Source organism: Onychostruthus taczanowskii, unplaced genomic scaffold, assembly GCF_017590055.1.
Source record: "Onychostruthus taczanowskii isolate IOZ18803 unplaced genomic scaffold, ASM1759005v1 scaffold180, whole genome shotgun sequence".
NCBI classification, from domain to species: domain Eukaryota; kingdom Metazoa; phylum Chordata; class Aves; order Passeriformes; family Passeridae; genus Onychostruthus; species Onychostruthus taczanowskii.
The window spans coordinates 35,949-52,790 of NW_024499018.1; the positions used below are offsets into that span (position 1 = coordinate 35,949).

At 40.1% G+C, this 16,842-nt stretch overlaps 1 protein-coding gene across 1 annotated transcript in view; it reads left to right on the plus strand.

The window, feature by feature from the left end:
* Positions 1-6,179: 6,179 nt before the first annotated feature.
* OXCT1 (3-oxoacid CoA-transferase 1) overlaps positions 6,180-16,842 on the plus strand; it is an 81,840-nt gene continuing 71,177 nt past the window's right edge. The window contains exons 1-3 of the mRNA XM_041401011.1: positions 6,180-6,417; positions 9,876-9,984; positions 11,296-11,386. Coding sequence (XP_041256945.1) covers positions 6,346-6,417; positions 9,876-9,984; positions 11,296-11,386 — 272 coding nt within the window. The 5' untranslated portion in view covers positions 6,180-6,345. The remainder of the gene's footprint in view (positions 6,418-9,875; positions 9,985-11,295; positions 11,387-16,842) is intronic.

The window sequence follows — 16,842 nt, forward strand, 5'->3', positions numbered from 1 at the left end:
GGGGGGGATGGGGGGCGGGTCTTGAGACATTTTTGCCATTCCCATAGGAATTAGTTTCAATCCAGTCTTACTGGTTACCAGTGCTACTTCATGTTCTTTACGCCAAACTTGCTACAGAAGTAGCACTTCCATTAGTGCTGGCTAATCTTAAGTGAGAACGGGCATGGGTGCTGAGAAAACAAATGTCACAGACCACGAAGCTATTTGTTCAGCAGGATGCCATGGGGTGTCACCAACACACTCAGTACAGTCCGGCTTTTAACCAGGGCATCTCATGGAACTGATGTCAATGTGAAATGATTGTGTTTATTGAAAATGCAAAACTCAAAAACCAGAGCCTGGAAGTCTTCATCAAACTGGCCTGGAAACAAACTATCAGGGTCTCTGACAAGATGGTTGGATATGCTGAAATTGAGAGCAAGAAGCCCAAGAGCTGTGCAACAAGCAACTGTGTGCTTGTAAATGCAGGGAATCTGCTGCTTAGGCTTAGCAGACTTCAGAGCTCCTTCTCACTGTGTACTTGTAGAACCAGTTTTGAAATCAGACAGACTTACTTTACCAAAACCAGGGGTGGCTGAAGGAAAACATGGTACTCCGTGATTCTAAGAAGCCTTTTAAAAAGATGGAGAACTGAATTGTAGGAGTTCATTTTCAAATGAACCTTCCAAAAATTAACAGCAAAAGTTTCATATTTTTCCATATATCTTGTGTGCAAGTTGTTTTATTCCTTAGTAATTCTGTTAATTTGCTTGTGACTAAGAAATGAAATGACACTGTGAAGGGCTGTCTGCTTTTAGACATGCAAGTGGACTGTTGAGAATACAAACCAAGCCATTGATAAGCTGCCCACTGTTATAGGGAAGCTGTTCTGACCTCCAGACAGCTGCTCCTTCTGCAGTTGGATGGACTAGAAGAATTAGGAAAAACAATTATCACCCGAACCAGTTGGAAAATGGAATGGCACTTGATTTTTTCAGTGCATGTATTGAACTGTCTCCCTTGTCAGTAGATGATAAAGTAATTACAAGGGCTTAGACTACATGCATAAGTTTGCATGCTAGATTCTTGTAGACAAGAAATGGTGCTTTCTAATTAAGCTCCACACCCATGATATAGATGGCAAAGTCCAAGTTTCAAAGAGGAAACCACAGTTGCAGGCAAAACCGGCTGACCAGGCAGTTGCTGCCTTTCTTCATTTACAGCTCTGGCAGCTTGGCCGTGTAGTCTTATTGTATAGCACTAGCAAGGTGTGGGATGGGGCATGTGCATGTGATCTGTTTACTGTGTACAACCTCTGCAAAAGAATACCTGCATAATCTTATTAAGGCTCCATATTCATTTTGTATGTTGTGTATCAAATGGAAGGAATAAATTGGTTTACTAGCAGTTTTAAAAAGTCTACCTCAGTTCTGTTTTTATGGTACATTCTGTTGCTCTTGAGATTTATTTGAAAGAAGCCTTTGCAGCTCATTAATGTAACACTGTATTGCAAAATCCAGAAAAGCCTGTTACAGTAGTGCTATCAAACATGAACTGACTTGTCGTGTGACAGCTGCTCAGGATTCCTGTTTACACTTTCTTGTTTCTGCAGCCATTTTTGCTATGTTTACCCTTACAGCACCATTGACATGGAGTGTAAAAAACCCCATTCTTTCCATTTCATCAGACAGTGTGAGGGGAAAGACTTTCTGATTCTGTTGCATTCTTGCACCAGAAAATTCCTGGCAAATGTGAGGAGTCAGAGGGTAGTAGCATGTTCTGAATAGGCATTTATACCATCCTCCATATATATCAAATACATAAACATACAGAACTTGTAGCTGATGTCTGCAAATATCTGCTGAATAGACATTTTGGGGTTTGTTTCAGTCCTGCTGTAAAGGGATGATAAGTCACTTATCCTTTCTCCAGAACTGTTAGACATACTGACCGTCACTGTCAAAGGTTATTGCTCTTAACTTATTTAGACAACATTAACACCAGTTACTGAATGAGCAGTATATAATTGCGAATAGAAGTGCCAAGGATCATGCTGAGTAACAGACTCTGTAGCTCTGTTTAAAGAAAAATGACACCTTAATTTTAAGCGCTGTATAATTAGACCTTGAAAGTACTGTGTTTTTGAATAGAGATGCAGCATTTGCAGTGGGGAGAAAGTTTGAAGTTCTGCCATTTTTTTAAGACTACCAAATTGCAGTAACCACTTAATTGTTGATTTAACTGGTGATATTTTAGTGGCTACTTCTCTAGTGCTGTCAAGGTTAATAATTTGCTGTGGTAACTTAATTCTCAAATTTTGCTGAGAATAAAATATTCAGTGGCTTCTAAAAACTTCTGCATAATTGCTTATCTGAGCTTGTAATAATGATATGATAGTCTGACAAAATATAGAAGCTTCTGTATAATTTATATGAAAGTAGGGCATTCCACCCAAAGTATGAGTCTGGTATAAGGAGAACTGGACAAATATGAAACTAACAACAAAAAAACCTGAAAACCCTAAGATTTCTTTTCATTGTATTGAACTCCTCATACAGTAAGTGGGGTTTTCTGTTTGTTTGGTTTGGATTTATTTTGTTTACTTTTATTTTAAATTTTTTAAATGTAAAAACCAATTCTTAATTAGATGAGCTCTAGTATTCTACTGCAATTTTCACTGTAACAAAAATATTTGAGGACTTACTATTATCTGCTCAAAAAGTCCTTCATGGATAAAAAACTGCTCTTGCCAAAGGGGTGTTGATTCTTCCTTATTATGTAGCTTCACTATCCTTTCATAATTTGTTATTCCCCTTCACCTTAAGCTTAGGACTATAAAAGGAAACGTAGCAAAGAGATTCCTTAAGAGGTTCATGTGTTGTTTCCTTCAAAAACCTTGGCTCTGTGCTTCTCTCATTTGCTTTACATTTCCATAACCATCTAGAAAATGGCTTTTAGGGTTTGAGAGGTTTTGTTGTTATTTGTTTGTTTTCCAGTTTAATTTTTTCTTTGGTATTTATATTTAATTATGTTTGAACTTACATTTGTTTAATTCCTGCTGACTTTCAACATATATAGTTTTAATTAGACTTGTAAATATTGATTTTTCTTTGTAATGACCTTCCTTTCACTGAAATATTGTTAATAAGTTGAATATGTAAGTTCCCATGGCTTCCTAGAGTGATTATTAGTCATGCAGGTAGCAGCCCTTTTGTCTTCCTTTAGTTATATATTCTGTAAGTGCTACAAGTTGATCTTAAAATTGTTGAATGTATTACATGGAGCTTGTAAGTAATTTCATATTCTCAGCATACTTGTTATTACTTAATACTTTTTGGTCCATATCACGAGTTTTGTATCCTGTCTTTGTTTGTTTTCCCTGTACTCATTCTATTCTCACAGGAATATGAGGATGCCACGAAATAATGTTTCAGTTTTTGTTGATTTGCCATCCCATGTCAAGGGAATCAGATGACTCAAAGATGAGTTGCAAGTGCTCTTAAATGAATAATAGAAATAATACTTTAGTATTTTGAGTAATAATCAAAAGTACTAAAACACTGAACGCTTGTTTCAGAACTGGAACCTATTAACATGTTGAAGATAAGTTCAGGTGTTGTCTGTGTGTTCTAGTTGCTGCATAGTTAAATGAGATTTCCCTTTCTGTGGCTCCATATATGGCTTTCATGCCTCACTAACTGAATTTTCCTGTCAAGTTCCAGTGGGTCTGAAAGAAAGGTAAATTGCTAAATTTTAATTAGCTCAAGCCTGAGTCAACTATAAATGAATTTAAGAAAAAAAATCATTGAGAAACAAAGTTCTTTACCTCAGAATTCCAGTTCTTTCCCCTGGGAAGGTAAATCAAACCTCTGAACTACCTGTTCACTCTTTGATGGCTTCTTTGGACAATATTATTTCACTGTATTGGTGTGCTGACTTTGATATCTTATGCTTGGTAGTAGTATAAGTAAGCTGGTGTTATACAGTGTATATAATGATTAACCTGTGGTAGCTCCAGAATGTCTACCTGCTGACCTGTTTTGGGCACCAGTGGTTCAAAACTCTTCTCATTTGTAAATGCTGTTGAATTAGGAAAGTGTTTTGACTCACATTTACTCCTGTCATGTAATGTACTTCACTAAACAAAATAATATATTGAAAAATTCTTGATAATTTTAGAGACTTGTTTCACACTGGCTGCTTAGTAGTAGCTCTCATTGTGTGCAGAGCTTTCAGACATCTTAAAAAAAGGTTGATCTACTGTCCTTTCTAAGCTACTCCAGAAAAAAAAAAAATTTATCTACTCTTGCAGTAATGTTTGGAACTTTTCTAAGCCAAAATAAAATGCTTGCAGTCCAAAGCATGTGAACTTTGTAATTAAAAAAAAAAAAAAAAAAAAAAAAAAAAAAAGAAATGGGTTAACATAATGTGTAGCACCTGATAAGGAAAATTTACTTCATAAACTAATTTATGTAAGTAGAGCAAGGAGTTTTGCATAATAGATGTTCCAAGGAGGTATTAATACTCATCACTCTGCCTACTGCATGCAGTTAGCCTCCTTCCTTCAGTCTGGAAGGAGGAGCACTGTTGGAATCCCAAACAGTGCAAACTCCATGCAAAATAAATGTTAGTTGGGTATGTAACAAATACTCAGTGCGGAACACTTTGAAAAATTCTAGAGTGCACTCTGTTGGTTTAAAGGAAGATAGCTTACTGAACTGAAGAGAATAAACTTTCTTTAGACAAGTTTTTCTATGCTTAGGGAAGTTTTGTCATGAAAGGAAACATGACTTAAGGAATTTACTTGTTTATACAAGATTTAGGTAGAACCAAGGTTCAGAAATCCAGTGAAACTTTTATACTAATGCTTAGTCCCATAAGAATACAAGCTGTACTATTATTTTGGTTTTAGTTTATTAAGTCCCTGTGGTTTGTAGCTTTTTCACCTGGCACCATCCCAAACTTAACTGAACTAGATAAATATGGTGAATAACTAGAAAACTACTGAAACCTTCACAATAGTGAAGGTGTCCCCACCGCATTTCACTGATATCTGCAAGGTTTGCCTGTTATGTGAACTGTAAGTGCAGGAAACAGCAATTTTCAAAATGCTTATATAAGAGAGTGGCATGCCACAGGCCACGGACCACCAGCAGCAAGGCGGGATGAGTGTTCTGAATAAACAGGCAGGTTCTGCGGGAACATTTTGTAGACCAGCAGCACACTCTGAAGACCTTGTTTTCCTTGTAGCTTATCCTTCCACATGTTGATTACCACAATGGCAAATTACAGTGAGGCTGGCAGCTGCGTTGGAAACTGCCTGGAAACAAGACAAGGGTCAGCATGACCTGCCAGAAGTGTGATCTCCTGTCATGTGTGTGAGGAGAATTTCTCTTTTCCTGCCTCTAAACAGCTTCTCACATTTCTTCTGTGACTCCTTCTGTTGCATTGGGCATCTTTAGGGCATGCTCTGATCATTAGGGATGTTTTCGGGAAGTGTAAATAATAGCAGAGGCATATTTTGAACTTTCCTTCCAGCAGCAGCAAAAGGGCCAGCAGTTCACATCATGTGGCTGGTGCTTTAACAAGTATACATCTATTCCAGTAACATTTTCCCACCCAAACATAGTGTCCCGGCGCTCTGTGAGACCATGTGCTTTTTGGAGTCTGGGTCACCCTGACACTACTGGAAACTTAACCATTTAGGCTCTGCCCTTTGCTTAATTCTTGTGCTGCTAGTCCTTGGTCACAAAGCGACAGCACAGAAATTTAAGCCACCTTAACTTTATGGGGGAAACGGCTGAGATGGCACACCTGAGTTGTCCATCTGTGGAAATCGTGGAAAGGGAAACAGGAAAAAGGAAAGAACATCAGGAAAAGCTCTTTTTTCCTGAAGCGATTGTAGCATTGTAACACTGGTGTGCGGCTGGTTGATACAGTTTGCGCACCGGCGTTTTGCGCGGGTTCTGACGGTGTTAATGAACAAACCCGCTGACGATGGAGCGGAGGTATCCCTGGAGCTACAGGAGTGGGGGCTGCTCTCTCCCGTGGGACAGCGCCCGGGACGGGCTGCCCGTGCTCGGCAGGCGCGGGGCGGCTGGACAGCTCTCCCGGGTCCCGGAGGGAGCCGGCGGCCGCGGGGAGAGCGGAGGCACCCAGCCCTCCGGCCCCTCGTCGGCGGCCCCGCCTCGGGCGCACCGACGTCAGCGCACGTCAGGGCCGAGCCCCTCGCCCTCCCTCCGCCGCGGGTTCCGCTGTCCCGCCGCTCCTGCTCCCCGCGTCCCGCCTTGGGCTCCCGCAGCCGCCGCCCCAGCCCGGCCCGGCTCCCGACCCCGCTCCGCTCCCCCACAGCCGCGCAGCGCGAAGATGGCGGCGTTCAAATTCCTCCTGCCGCCCCTCGGCCGCCGCATCCTCCTGCCCGCCGCGCGCAGGGCTGAGGTAAGGGCGAGGGGCGGCGGGGAAGGCGGCTCCGAGCCCCTGCGCCTCGCCCTGCCCGCCGGGTGACCTTGGCGGGGACCCCGCCCGCGCCGGGCTGGCCGTGTGTGGCGGCGGCCCCGGGGGCGGCCGCCCTGCGGCCCCGGGCAGGCGCTTCCCGCCCCGCGGGGAAGGGGAGGCTTGTCCCGGTGCAGCCCCGCGGGCGGCGGGCGGAGGAGGGAGGGCAGAGCGCGGCCCCGCCGCAGGCCCGGGCCCGCGGCGGGTGGGGATGCGGTGACCTTGAGAGGCTGGCAAGGAGGGTTGGCTTTGACGTTTTTTGGTCTTGTTTTTATATTTATTTTATTATTATTAATTTGGTTCTCCATCATTTCAAAAGGCAGCACAGTTACAGTGTGTTACTCTGTATTCCCATGTTGCTCCCACCTCCTCCTCTCCCGAAGGTGGACGGCAGGTGTGCACAGCTTGCTGGCAGCCCCGCCATCTACTGCTATCCATAAACGTGTGCTGTGCAGACGCACAGCTCCCTTCCTACGGGAAGCTTCTGCCAAACCTCACAGATTTAATGGTTTCCAGCCCACATGTAACCATAGCAAAGTTTTTTTTTTTTTTTTGCTTCTTCAGCCAGAAGTGTCTCTGTGGCTTTAATAAATTTAAAATTTGTTTTATTTGAGAAAGCTCACCTTTTCATGCCTGTATTTACTACTCCTGATATCCTTATGGACAAATCTTAGCACTTTCAGGTTTTGTTTTACTATGTCGTATTTTTGCTTTTCCAGATAATTAAAATTTGTTGATTATTCTAGGAAGGAGCTCATCTGTCCCCATGTTACTTCCTTAAACCTGCCAGAATTGCTGGCAGTTCCTGAGGTCTTAGCTTGCTGTCTCGTGTGCAGGAAAGCATGGGTGATCCCTGGTGCCTCAGGTCCCTGAAGGCCCATTGCTCTCAAACAATGGGGTGGGTATGGAAGGGACAAGGAGAGGATCATATTTAGAAGAGCAGATACAGTCATTGGAGACATCCAACCTGCGAATGCACACTTGTGTAACACATACTTCTCTGTTCACCACTGCTGCACACAGTCGGGAAGATTAAAGAAAAGGTACCACGTGGCCTCTGAAATACTTTCCTGTGTGTGGGTACAGGGACACAGCAGGGGCCTGGCTTCCCTCCAGCCCTGGCCCTCAAGCCCTCTTGCAGCCCTGTTGTACTGTGATTCCCAAAGCTTAAAACACCTCTGGACCTGTTCTGACAGGTCCTTCCTGTTCAGAGGTCCCCATCACTGGATGCAGTGCTCCAGGTGGGTCTCAGCAGAGCAGAGCAGAGGGGCAGAATCCCCTCCCTAAATCTGCTGGCCACACTGCTCTGGATGCAGCCCAGGACATGTTTGGCTCTGGGCTGTGAGTGCTCATGTCTGGGGCATGTCCAGCCTCTCACCCACCAGCAGCACCAATTAGCCAATGAGTTCCTCTCCCAGTCTGTACAGGCCTGGGATTTCCCTGATGCAGGTGCAGCACCAACATTTGGCTTTGTGGAACCCTTTAAGATTCCCATGGACACGCTTCTTGAGCTTGTTCAGGTCCCTCTGGATGGCATTGTATCCCTCAGGGTTATAGGCTGCACTAGTTAGCTCGGTGTCACCTGCAAACTGGCTGAGTGTGTAGTTGATCTCTCTTTGTCGTTGGTGAAAATATTAAGCAGTCTGGTACCAGCATGACCCCCTGAGGAACACTATGTGTCACCAATACCCATCAGGACTCTGAGCCTTTGGCCACACCCCTCTTGGCCATCCAACCAATTCCTCATCCACCAAATCCATTTAATCAAATCCATCTCTCTTCAAATTAGAGACAAGGATGTGGAAGACTGTGTCAAAGGCTTTACAGAAGTGCAGATGAATCCCTTTGTGGGAATGATAGCCCTTCCCTTGTCCACTGATGTGGTCACTCCATCACAGAAGGAATATGATCAGGCAGGGCTTGCCCTCAGTGAAGCTGTGCTGGCTGTCCTGACTCATGTTCCTGTCCTTCTGTGCCTTAGCACAGCTTCCAGGAGGATCTGTGCCACAGCCTTCCCAGGCACAGAGGTGAGGTTGACAGGTTGGTAGTTCCTGGGGTCCTCCTTTTTTACCCTTTTTAAAGATGGGCACAATATTTCCCTCAGGGAAGTCTCAAGGGACAGCACCTGACTCCGTGACTTTTCAAGTACCATGGATCAGTGGAGAAACGTTCATGGTATAATTTGGCAAGCAGAAGGCTGTTGCAGTTTTTCTCACATGACATTGTTTCTTATGACCCACATACTGATTTTTTATTGAGCCCATCAAAGCAGAGGAACATCAGGGTCTCCACTGGGAAGGAGGTAAGCTTCCATTCAGAAGGGTTTTCTTAATATTCAATATAAACTCGTGCAGCTTTAATTATAAAAAGAGAACAGCTTGTGTAATATTGAAACTGAGCCAAAATTTGTTGCCCCGGTTGTAACTGTAAGAAACTCTTAAGGTAACTCTTCAGGGAAGAATTGGACTATGGTCTTCAAAGTGTGTAGATTACCTTGTTTATTTATTAATTTTTCTCTCTTTTGCAACATAATTTTTTTCACTCCTGCTATCAAACTAGAACTTGAAACACCAGTAGTACTTCAGCTTCCAGATTTTCTGAATTTATTGAGAGTGTTTCAACATAGTGACTTAGGTGTCAATTTTAATTCTGGTGGCTGAACAAATACTTGAGTAGTATTAATGCATGGCATTAGTGGTAAATGCTTAAAGAGAAAAAAGGTAACTGTGACCTAAGTACATAACAGTACATACATAAGTTATGATGACTACTGTGTAATGACTTTGCACTGTGAGGTCCGGGTTTGAGGATGGAATTTATGTTGATTTCCCTCTTGCCCTCCATATTTCATGCTTTTCTTGGAGTCTCCTTGATTATGGGCTGTTCTTCAACAATACGAGGATCTCTAAGACTGTGTTAGAAAGTTCTAAGACTGCACAAGGAAACTGAAGGAAGGTTCACTCTGTCCCTGCTTATCATACTGCCGGTACAGTGCTGTCCTTCCTATTGTTCTGTGACTTCCCCTCTAATTTTGTGGTGGTGTTGTCTTTCTTTCAGCAGTTTCTAATTATGTTTAGTGTCTGGATGCCTTTGAAGACCATGCAGAAGTATGTAGTCTGTGGATGGCTCCAACTTGGGCTGAGGAATTGCTTTTGTAGATCTGTTCTCAGAAAGGCACAATTTGTCAGTAATTCAGGATGGAATTCTCTTGTTTTGGAGACCTGCACTTCCCTCACTCCTCACGCTGCTCTCTCTTCCCCCGCACCCCATCCCTTAGTATTTACAGCAGCAATATCTTTTTTTTGTCTATTTTCCCCTTATCTAGGCAGAGGTATGGTCTTAATTTTAAAGCTACTGTATAATGCCTTTTGTTCATTCACTTATTTCTTTTATTGTTGTTGCAGATCTGTGGATGCTATTTTTCCACCAGCTGTCATCGCAACACCAAATTTTACACGGATCCTGTTGAAGCTGTAAAAGATATACCCAATGGGGCAACTATACTTGTTGGTGGTAAATATTTAAATTCTTTATGGTTGCAAGCATGTTATGTTAATGAGATACTTTTTGCTCATTTACCTTGTTTCTTTTACTATTAACTAATTTGAGAATCCAGGGAATTGTATGATTTTTTTAAACAAGTGGTTTCCTAGTCTGCTCATGAGTGGCATACTCTTTCAGTGAGAAAATCCAGGTTGTGTCATAGGGAAGGGGAAAAAAACCTCAGAAAAATAGGTTTTTTACCCAACTGGTGAAAACCAAAAATGACTCTATTTGGTTGAATCCAGAAAATGAGCTTGGGAATTTTCAAGATAGCATTGTTATTTCGCATGGTTTGATTATTTTGTGTTTGAATTCTCTGTATCCTTTGCATAGTCTCTGGGTCTCTGTGACCTTCAACAAACTGCCTAACCTGCTTCTGTGTTAGGAGGTGTTACACTTAATGCTTATGTGTGGCATTTCCAGAAGAGTCAAGAAGTTGCATCATACCAACTTTCACTGTGACTTGAGCTTTTAGATATTGTAGATGCTTTCCACAATTTCATGCTGTTCAATCTGCATTTAAAAAAAGTGATTTATCTATTTCTGAAATTGTTTTAATATTGCAGAAGTAATGAATGTAACTTTGTAAAACACTTCAATGGAGATACGTAATGAGGCAAAATTTCTTCTGGAGGAATTTTGCCTTTTTTTTTTGGTTTTTGTTTGTTTGTTTGTTTGTTTTGTTGATTTGTGAAGAAAATATTTGAGGCCAAGACAGGTTGGCCTTGAAGATCTCAGGGGTCTTTTAGGACCTAATTGATTCTGTGAAAAGGTAGTGCTTGTAGTGTGACATGTTATTTCATTTTAGATGTACTGGAGTCTTGCATAATAGATGGGAGTGTGAGGCTCTTGTGCCTTGGTGGAGATCTGTATTACTGTGATTCCAGGCAGATATCCTCCCAAGGGTGTTCAGACTCCCAGAGTTTTATCACCTAATTACACAGGCTAAGCTACGGGATGTGCAGCAAAGATAGGAAGGTTAAATGGGTGGAAAGAGAAGGAAGAATTATGGCTACAGGGTTGAGGACACACATAAAGAGAGCCATGGCCCTGGAGCACTTCCCTAAAAACCCACTCTGATGGGTAAAGAGCTTTCGCCAAACTGGGAAGTGTCTGGTGAGTGGGAGATTCCAGTACTAGAGGGCAAATCTTTCTGGAAACATTGGTTTATTTATTTGACTAAGGAGCTTCTCAGAAAAGATTTTTAATTCCCATACTTCTGAACATTCTGTGATCTTTCAAACACTTGTTACATAATCAATTTTTTTTTATTTTGTGTAGGTTTTGGATTGTGTGGGATTCCTGAAAACCTCATTGGGGGTTTACTGAAGACTGGGGTAAAGGGAATAACAGCAGTCAGTAACAATGCAGGGTAGGTATCCATATGTCTGTGGTTTAAAAAGTACAGACTAAAAATTCCAATTATGTGAAAAGGCTGATATATATGAAAAAATCTTTCTTTTCACCATCATAATTTTGTATTAACCAGACACCTTGGTTTGAAAGTGTTTTTTTTTGAAGGAGTCCAGGAAGCTCAGTAATATATATATACTCTACTTTGTCAAGGACCAATTGTCATGGTGTAGAGTTGCAGTTGCAGTTACAAATATTTATATTTAAATTTAGGTATACTTAACTGGTTTACTGTAACTGGAAAGTCTAACTGAGAGGCTTTAAATCAGTATCAGTGATTTTGTGTGTAGGTTTTTTTGTGAAGTTCCAAATAGGGATATGTTTTTTAAACTCAGTTTGGTGTTTTCTGACCCTCTTACTGTATTTGTTAGTTTAAAAAAAACTCCAAGCAACACAAAACCAGCAGAGAATATCTGTGATGAATGAATGTAGAGTCTCTTTAATGGATCTTCAGATTTTCGATTTATTTTTTTGTAATGTTTGCCCCTTAAGAAATTCATGTGGGGTTGAAATTGAGAATACTTCTTTCATGTATAATTTCTCATTTTCTCATTCAGGCTAATTTTTACACAAGCTCATTGCAAGTAAGCTCCACAATACGTAATGATCTCCATATAGAGAAATAACTACAACCACTTCTGTTGAAGCACATTGATGAAAATATAAATGAAATTAAATAAAAATATTAATATGTAAAATATTAATTGCATATTCTTTGGATAACAGATTATTTGTATTGGTATTTAGTACATACACAGTCAAATTTAAGCTCCTTAAAATCTTGTGGGAAACAATTTCTGCTGGATGATAAAAAGGAGAAAGAAAGATAATTTTGAGTGAAAAGATCAAACACTAGAGTAGAGATCATTAATTTTCCTCACAGTCTTATTTTTGAATAACACACATATATTTGCAGATAGAATGATTGCACAGATGTTCCTGAAGGGGAGGTGAAAGTCTGAGTATGAGAAAAGTAGAAAGAGGAGCATTGTGGAATAGGATGAAAAGGAAGACATTTTGTATTCTATTCAGAATATAGTTGCTAATCTTATAGGTTAGATTTAATTTATGTTGAAATAATGTTAACTTTCCTGAAAGTTCTTTGGATTTTGAGGTGGAAGTGATTTCTGTAAAACTATTTGCTCCTGGCAGGAAAGCAGAATTTAATTCCTATTCTCTTGAAACTAGTTTTGTATGAGCATTCATGAAGCCTAGAGAGTTCCTCACGGAACAGTGTAACAAAATTAAAATGCTTAAGGACATCTAGAATTTTTTTCTAAAAGTCTAGTTTGTAAAAAAAACCCCAAGTTTTACTTTCCTGTTGAACAGTATAATTTATTTAAAAATTTAATTAATAATAAAATAACTGTTTAATCTATCTTTGCATTTACTGTATTACTACAGTGTGAAACTTAGCCTGCTATAGTATGGTAGTGTTTGGGAACCAGGTTAAAACACAGCTGTTGTCAGAAATAAAGTCAGAATTCTCATCACAGCAATTGATATAATTTCTAATCTTCTAATTAGCCTGTTAAAAAGCATGCTTTTCTTATACCATGCATCTTCTTAGCAACTTCTAATACCATGTCCAAAAGTTTAGTGGCATTATCAAATATTGGGACACTAATAAATGCTTTTACAACTGAAGTAGCACAGCAATCACATACAGCAGTTGTATTCAAAGGGTCAATTGTTCCTGTAATGTTGAGGTGTCAGGCACTTTGAGGAATGAGTAATTTGCCACTTTCAAATTGCCCTATGGTCTAGTGTGCTTTTCTTTGGTGACCTTGTGTTGCAGTTGATGCCTGGCTGTGTTTCAGTTTCTTGACTGCAGCTGCTTTCTTTTCTCCAGCTCTTCCAGCAAATAGGAGGTAATTGGTTGTGGTCAGGTTTTCTTGTCCTGCAGGGGTTAGCAGGCAGCCTGTAATTGGAGCAGGGAAGGAGCCAAGTGCACGGACAGACAGCCCATTCTGGAGAGCAGTGCATGGATTAAGTCACATGCCTTTCAATATGTGAGAACCATGGAATGTTACAGAGCTGTCTGTTTATAACTAAAATAGCAGCAATGGAGACAGCGATTCGCTTGCATCTCAGGCAAAGCAGTAATTAGGAAGTCCTGAAGTGTTCTTGCCAACTTCTCTAGCTGGAAACAAGGTTCAGCAGAGCCTAGAAATGCTTGGCAGTGTCTGGAAACTACTTTAAAGGAGTAGGATGTTCACAAGTTCACATCCTACTTACTGTTCTGGGCTGCAGTGTCGTTGGGAGGAGATTCCTCCTGCAAAAACTTGTTCAAATCATGCAATTGCTGGCAAGTGAAGTCTTGTTTTTTGGCCTATTTAAGGCTTTTCAATGACGGGTTGTAGAGTAGTGTAATGGGGTGGTCTTTGTCACACTGCTCAGCTTACTGTGTGCTGCTGCACATTGTGCCCGTGCTCATGCTGTGTGCTAGCCAGCAAAACAGCACCTTTAAGAGCAGTTACTCTTTTGCCAAGCCAAACAAGGCAAAGTGTTTGAAAGTGAAGCAGTTCAAATATCCAGTACCTCTGGTATTTACACAACTTGCTGCAGGGGAAACTGAAACTTGTGAACCAGGGCAATAGTGCAAGATAACTGCAATAGATAGATGTGCTTCTGAAATACATCCTCTCACACCTTCCCCTATAACTTGTTTTACTTATATTGTTCCTACTGTAAATACTATATTTACACTGTGTTTTTTTAAGCCCTTTAAATTGAGAGTATTCCATCTCAGTAGGCTACCAAAATCCATTTTATTATGGATTTTCTTAGTTCTTGTTTTAATTTGATTCGTTCTACATTTGCCAATATTAAAATTAATGAAAATATTTAAAAATGGTAAATAAATGAAAGTAAATTAATGGATAAATAAATAAAAATTTTAAATCTCATTTTAAACATTGATTCAGTAAATTCCCAACATAGCTGGGATTAATATGCCATACCTTTTTGGCTATTTTCTCCATGTAACTTAATGGTATTTGTTGCATTCTGATTTGAAGTTACGTGGAACTTGGGACTTGAGTGTTTTGACTCAGACTATGCTAAGACTTTGCTAATGCAGGCTACCTGTTGTTTCATGACCTGTGTTGCAACAAAAACTATCAACTTAGCCAAATATTTAAAATGAAAATTTTAAAAATGTGCATAAAATTATTATTTTTAATTAATTGTGCTTAATAAAATGGATAAGTAATTTTGGCTATAATCACATACTGAAATCACCATTTTCGTTGTATCTACAGCCTGAATAGGCTGAATTTTACAGATTGAAAATGAAGCCAATTATTTGTTATAACTGTGTGTGTGGTCTGATTGTTTTACCACATTTTGGTTTTGTCTGTTTTTTAGACTTAAACATGCATCCTTTTTGAATGCAGCAGTGTTGAATAAAAGGTGTTCACTTACACTAAAAATAGAGAAGTCACAGTTAAGATCATAATTGCTTATCACCTGGGTGATCATCTGAAAGGTGATTGACAGCATCTGTCAGATTATCACTGGTTTAGACTGTGTTCTTATAAGGCATTATCAGCTTTTTGAACCTTTGGTCTCTGTATTCTTTTTTAAGGTCTTTTAATGTTGCAATGTTATGCATTAGAAAGGAAAACATGACTTTGAGCTTTGCACTTTTGAGCATGATGCCTGAGTGCCATTACTTGGCTTTGTTAAGCATAATACTCTTGTTTTCGTAATGGGTTGGGCTATTTGTGGTTCCCAAATCCCTGAAAGGCAGTACTCTGTGGGATCAGATGCAGTGGTAAACTCACTGCACCCCATGTTCTAAAGCACACAATATATCTTAATATTCTTTGCAATTAAATAATTTGGATTTAAAACAGCTTTGATAAATGTTCATAAGTTAAAGTTTAAGGTTATCTCATTTTTCAGTCATTGCTTTGAATTTTATTTTTCTGTTAAAACCAGAATGTGTCTGCCATATTTGCCGTGGATTCCCTGGATTTTCTTGCATGCAACCCACATGGCTTAATTCCACTGCTATTCTTACTAAAATATCTATCTAGCTATCTATCTGTCTGTCTGTCTTTATCTTACTTGCCCTTATTAAAAACATATTCAAATGTAAATGTATATATATTAAAAATACCATCATATGGAAATTGCATTTTAAATCACAGAAGGTTATAAAGTTTTTCCATATGGTATTAAGTACTGAGTGGTTTTAGTGGAACAAATTAGGTAATCTCTTGGTTCAGAAAGTTAAAATGTACCTGAAAATGTCTGAGGAACAGGCAAGGAGGCTTCTATGTACACAGAGATGGGATCAAGGTGATGCTCAGAGTGTCTTACATCATGTGTGTAAATTTTGTGTATTTATAAGAAATCCTTCAAATATTCCAAATTAGATATATTTTCAGAAACGGAAAAGAAGGCCACCTGTGACTCTTACCTCTCTTGGTAGAGAGAGAAGAGTGGAGTTATGTAAAATCCTGCACATGGCAAATAGCCAAAATCAGGAGACTATATATTTTCAGTGAATTTGATTATTTGAATTTGATTTTTTTAAATTGTCTTCATTCTTGTTAAAAAAATAATCTATTCAGGTGCTTCATTACTGCTGTTAAATTGCTGACACTGTTTGAACTGCAAATCCCTGAAAATCTCTCTAGGTCATCTAGCTAATTTTAGTGTGGAGGTGATTTAGGATTTTGGCAGGGCAAATTGTACTAACTTTGTATTACATGGAACTATTGAGAAATCAGCTGTGGAGATAACTTACTGGTTATGATGACGAATGAGAAAAAAAATAGATATAGAACTCGTCATGGTCGAGGAACTGGTTATAGAAATGACAATGAAAGTTAAACCTATCTTTCGGCTAGGTGACTTTTGAAGTGCGTGACTTTTGAAGTGAAATGCATTCATGATGACATTTAAATATTTATCAGATTACTTCTATATGATATACCTTCTCTGTGAAGGAAAAATATGGTACATTTTGGACCTTCTGAATAGAGTTGTTTTACTTGTTATTATGAAGACACAGTAGATCATATCAGAAAGGAATGTGGAGAGAGGAGATTGCTGCTGATGCAACCATGCAATCTACAGTATTTCTCCTCTTCAGAAGTTATCTGCCCTGTATGGACTTGGCTTGTATGCCTGCACCCATCACTGTCACAGGAGAAGAGCATCATTTTTGGAGGAGGGTGGTGGAGGAGCAATACTGCCATTTTGCTGTGAGACTCAAGAGGAAGTTATGAGAGCAGAGACAGAGTTCTCATGAGAATACTTCAGTAGCAGAAGGACAAAGGTCCAGTGCAGACGCTGCAGAGGAGGAATAGAGGGATAGTAAGGCTCAGGAGTGCCAGTTTGCACACAAGGCTTTGTGATTTTCCACAGCCCTCCCCTCCCCTCCCCTCCCCTCCCCTCCCC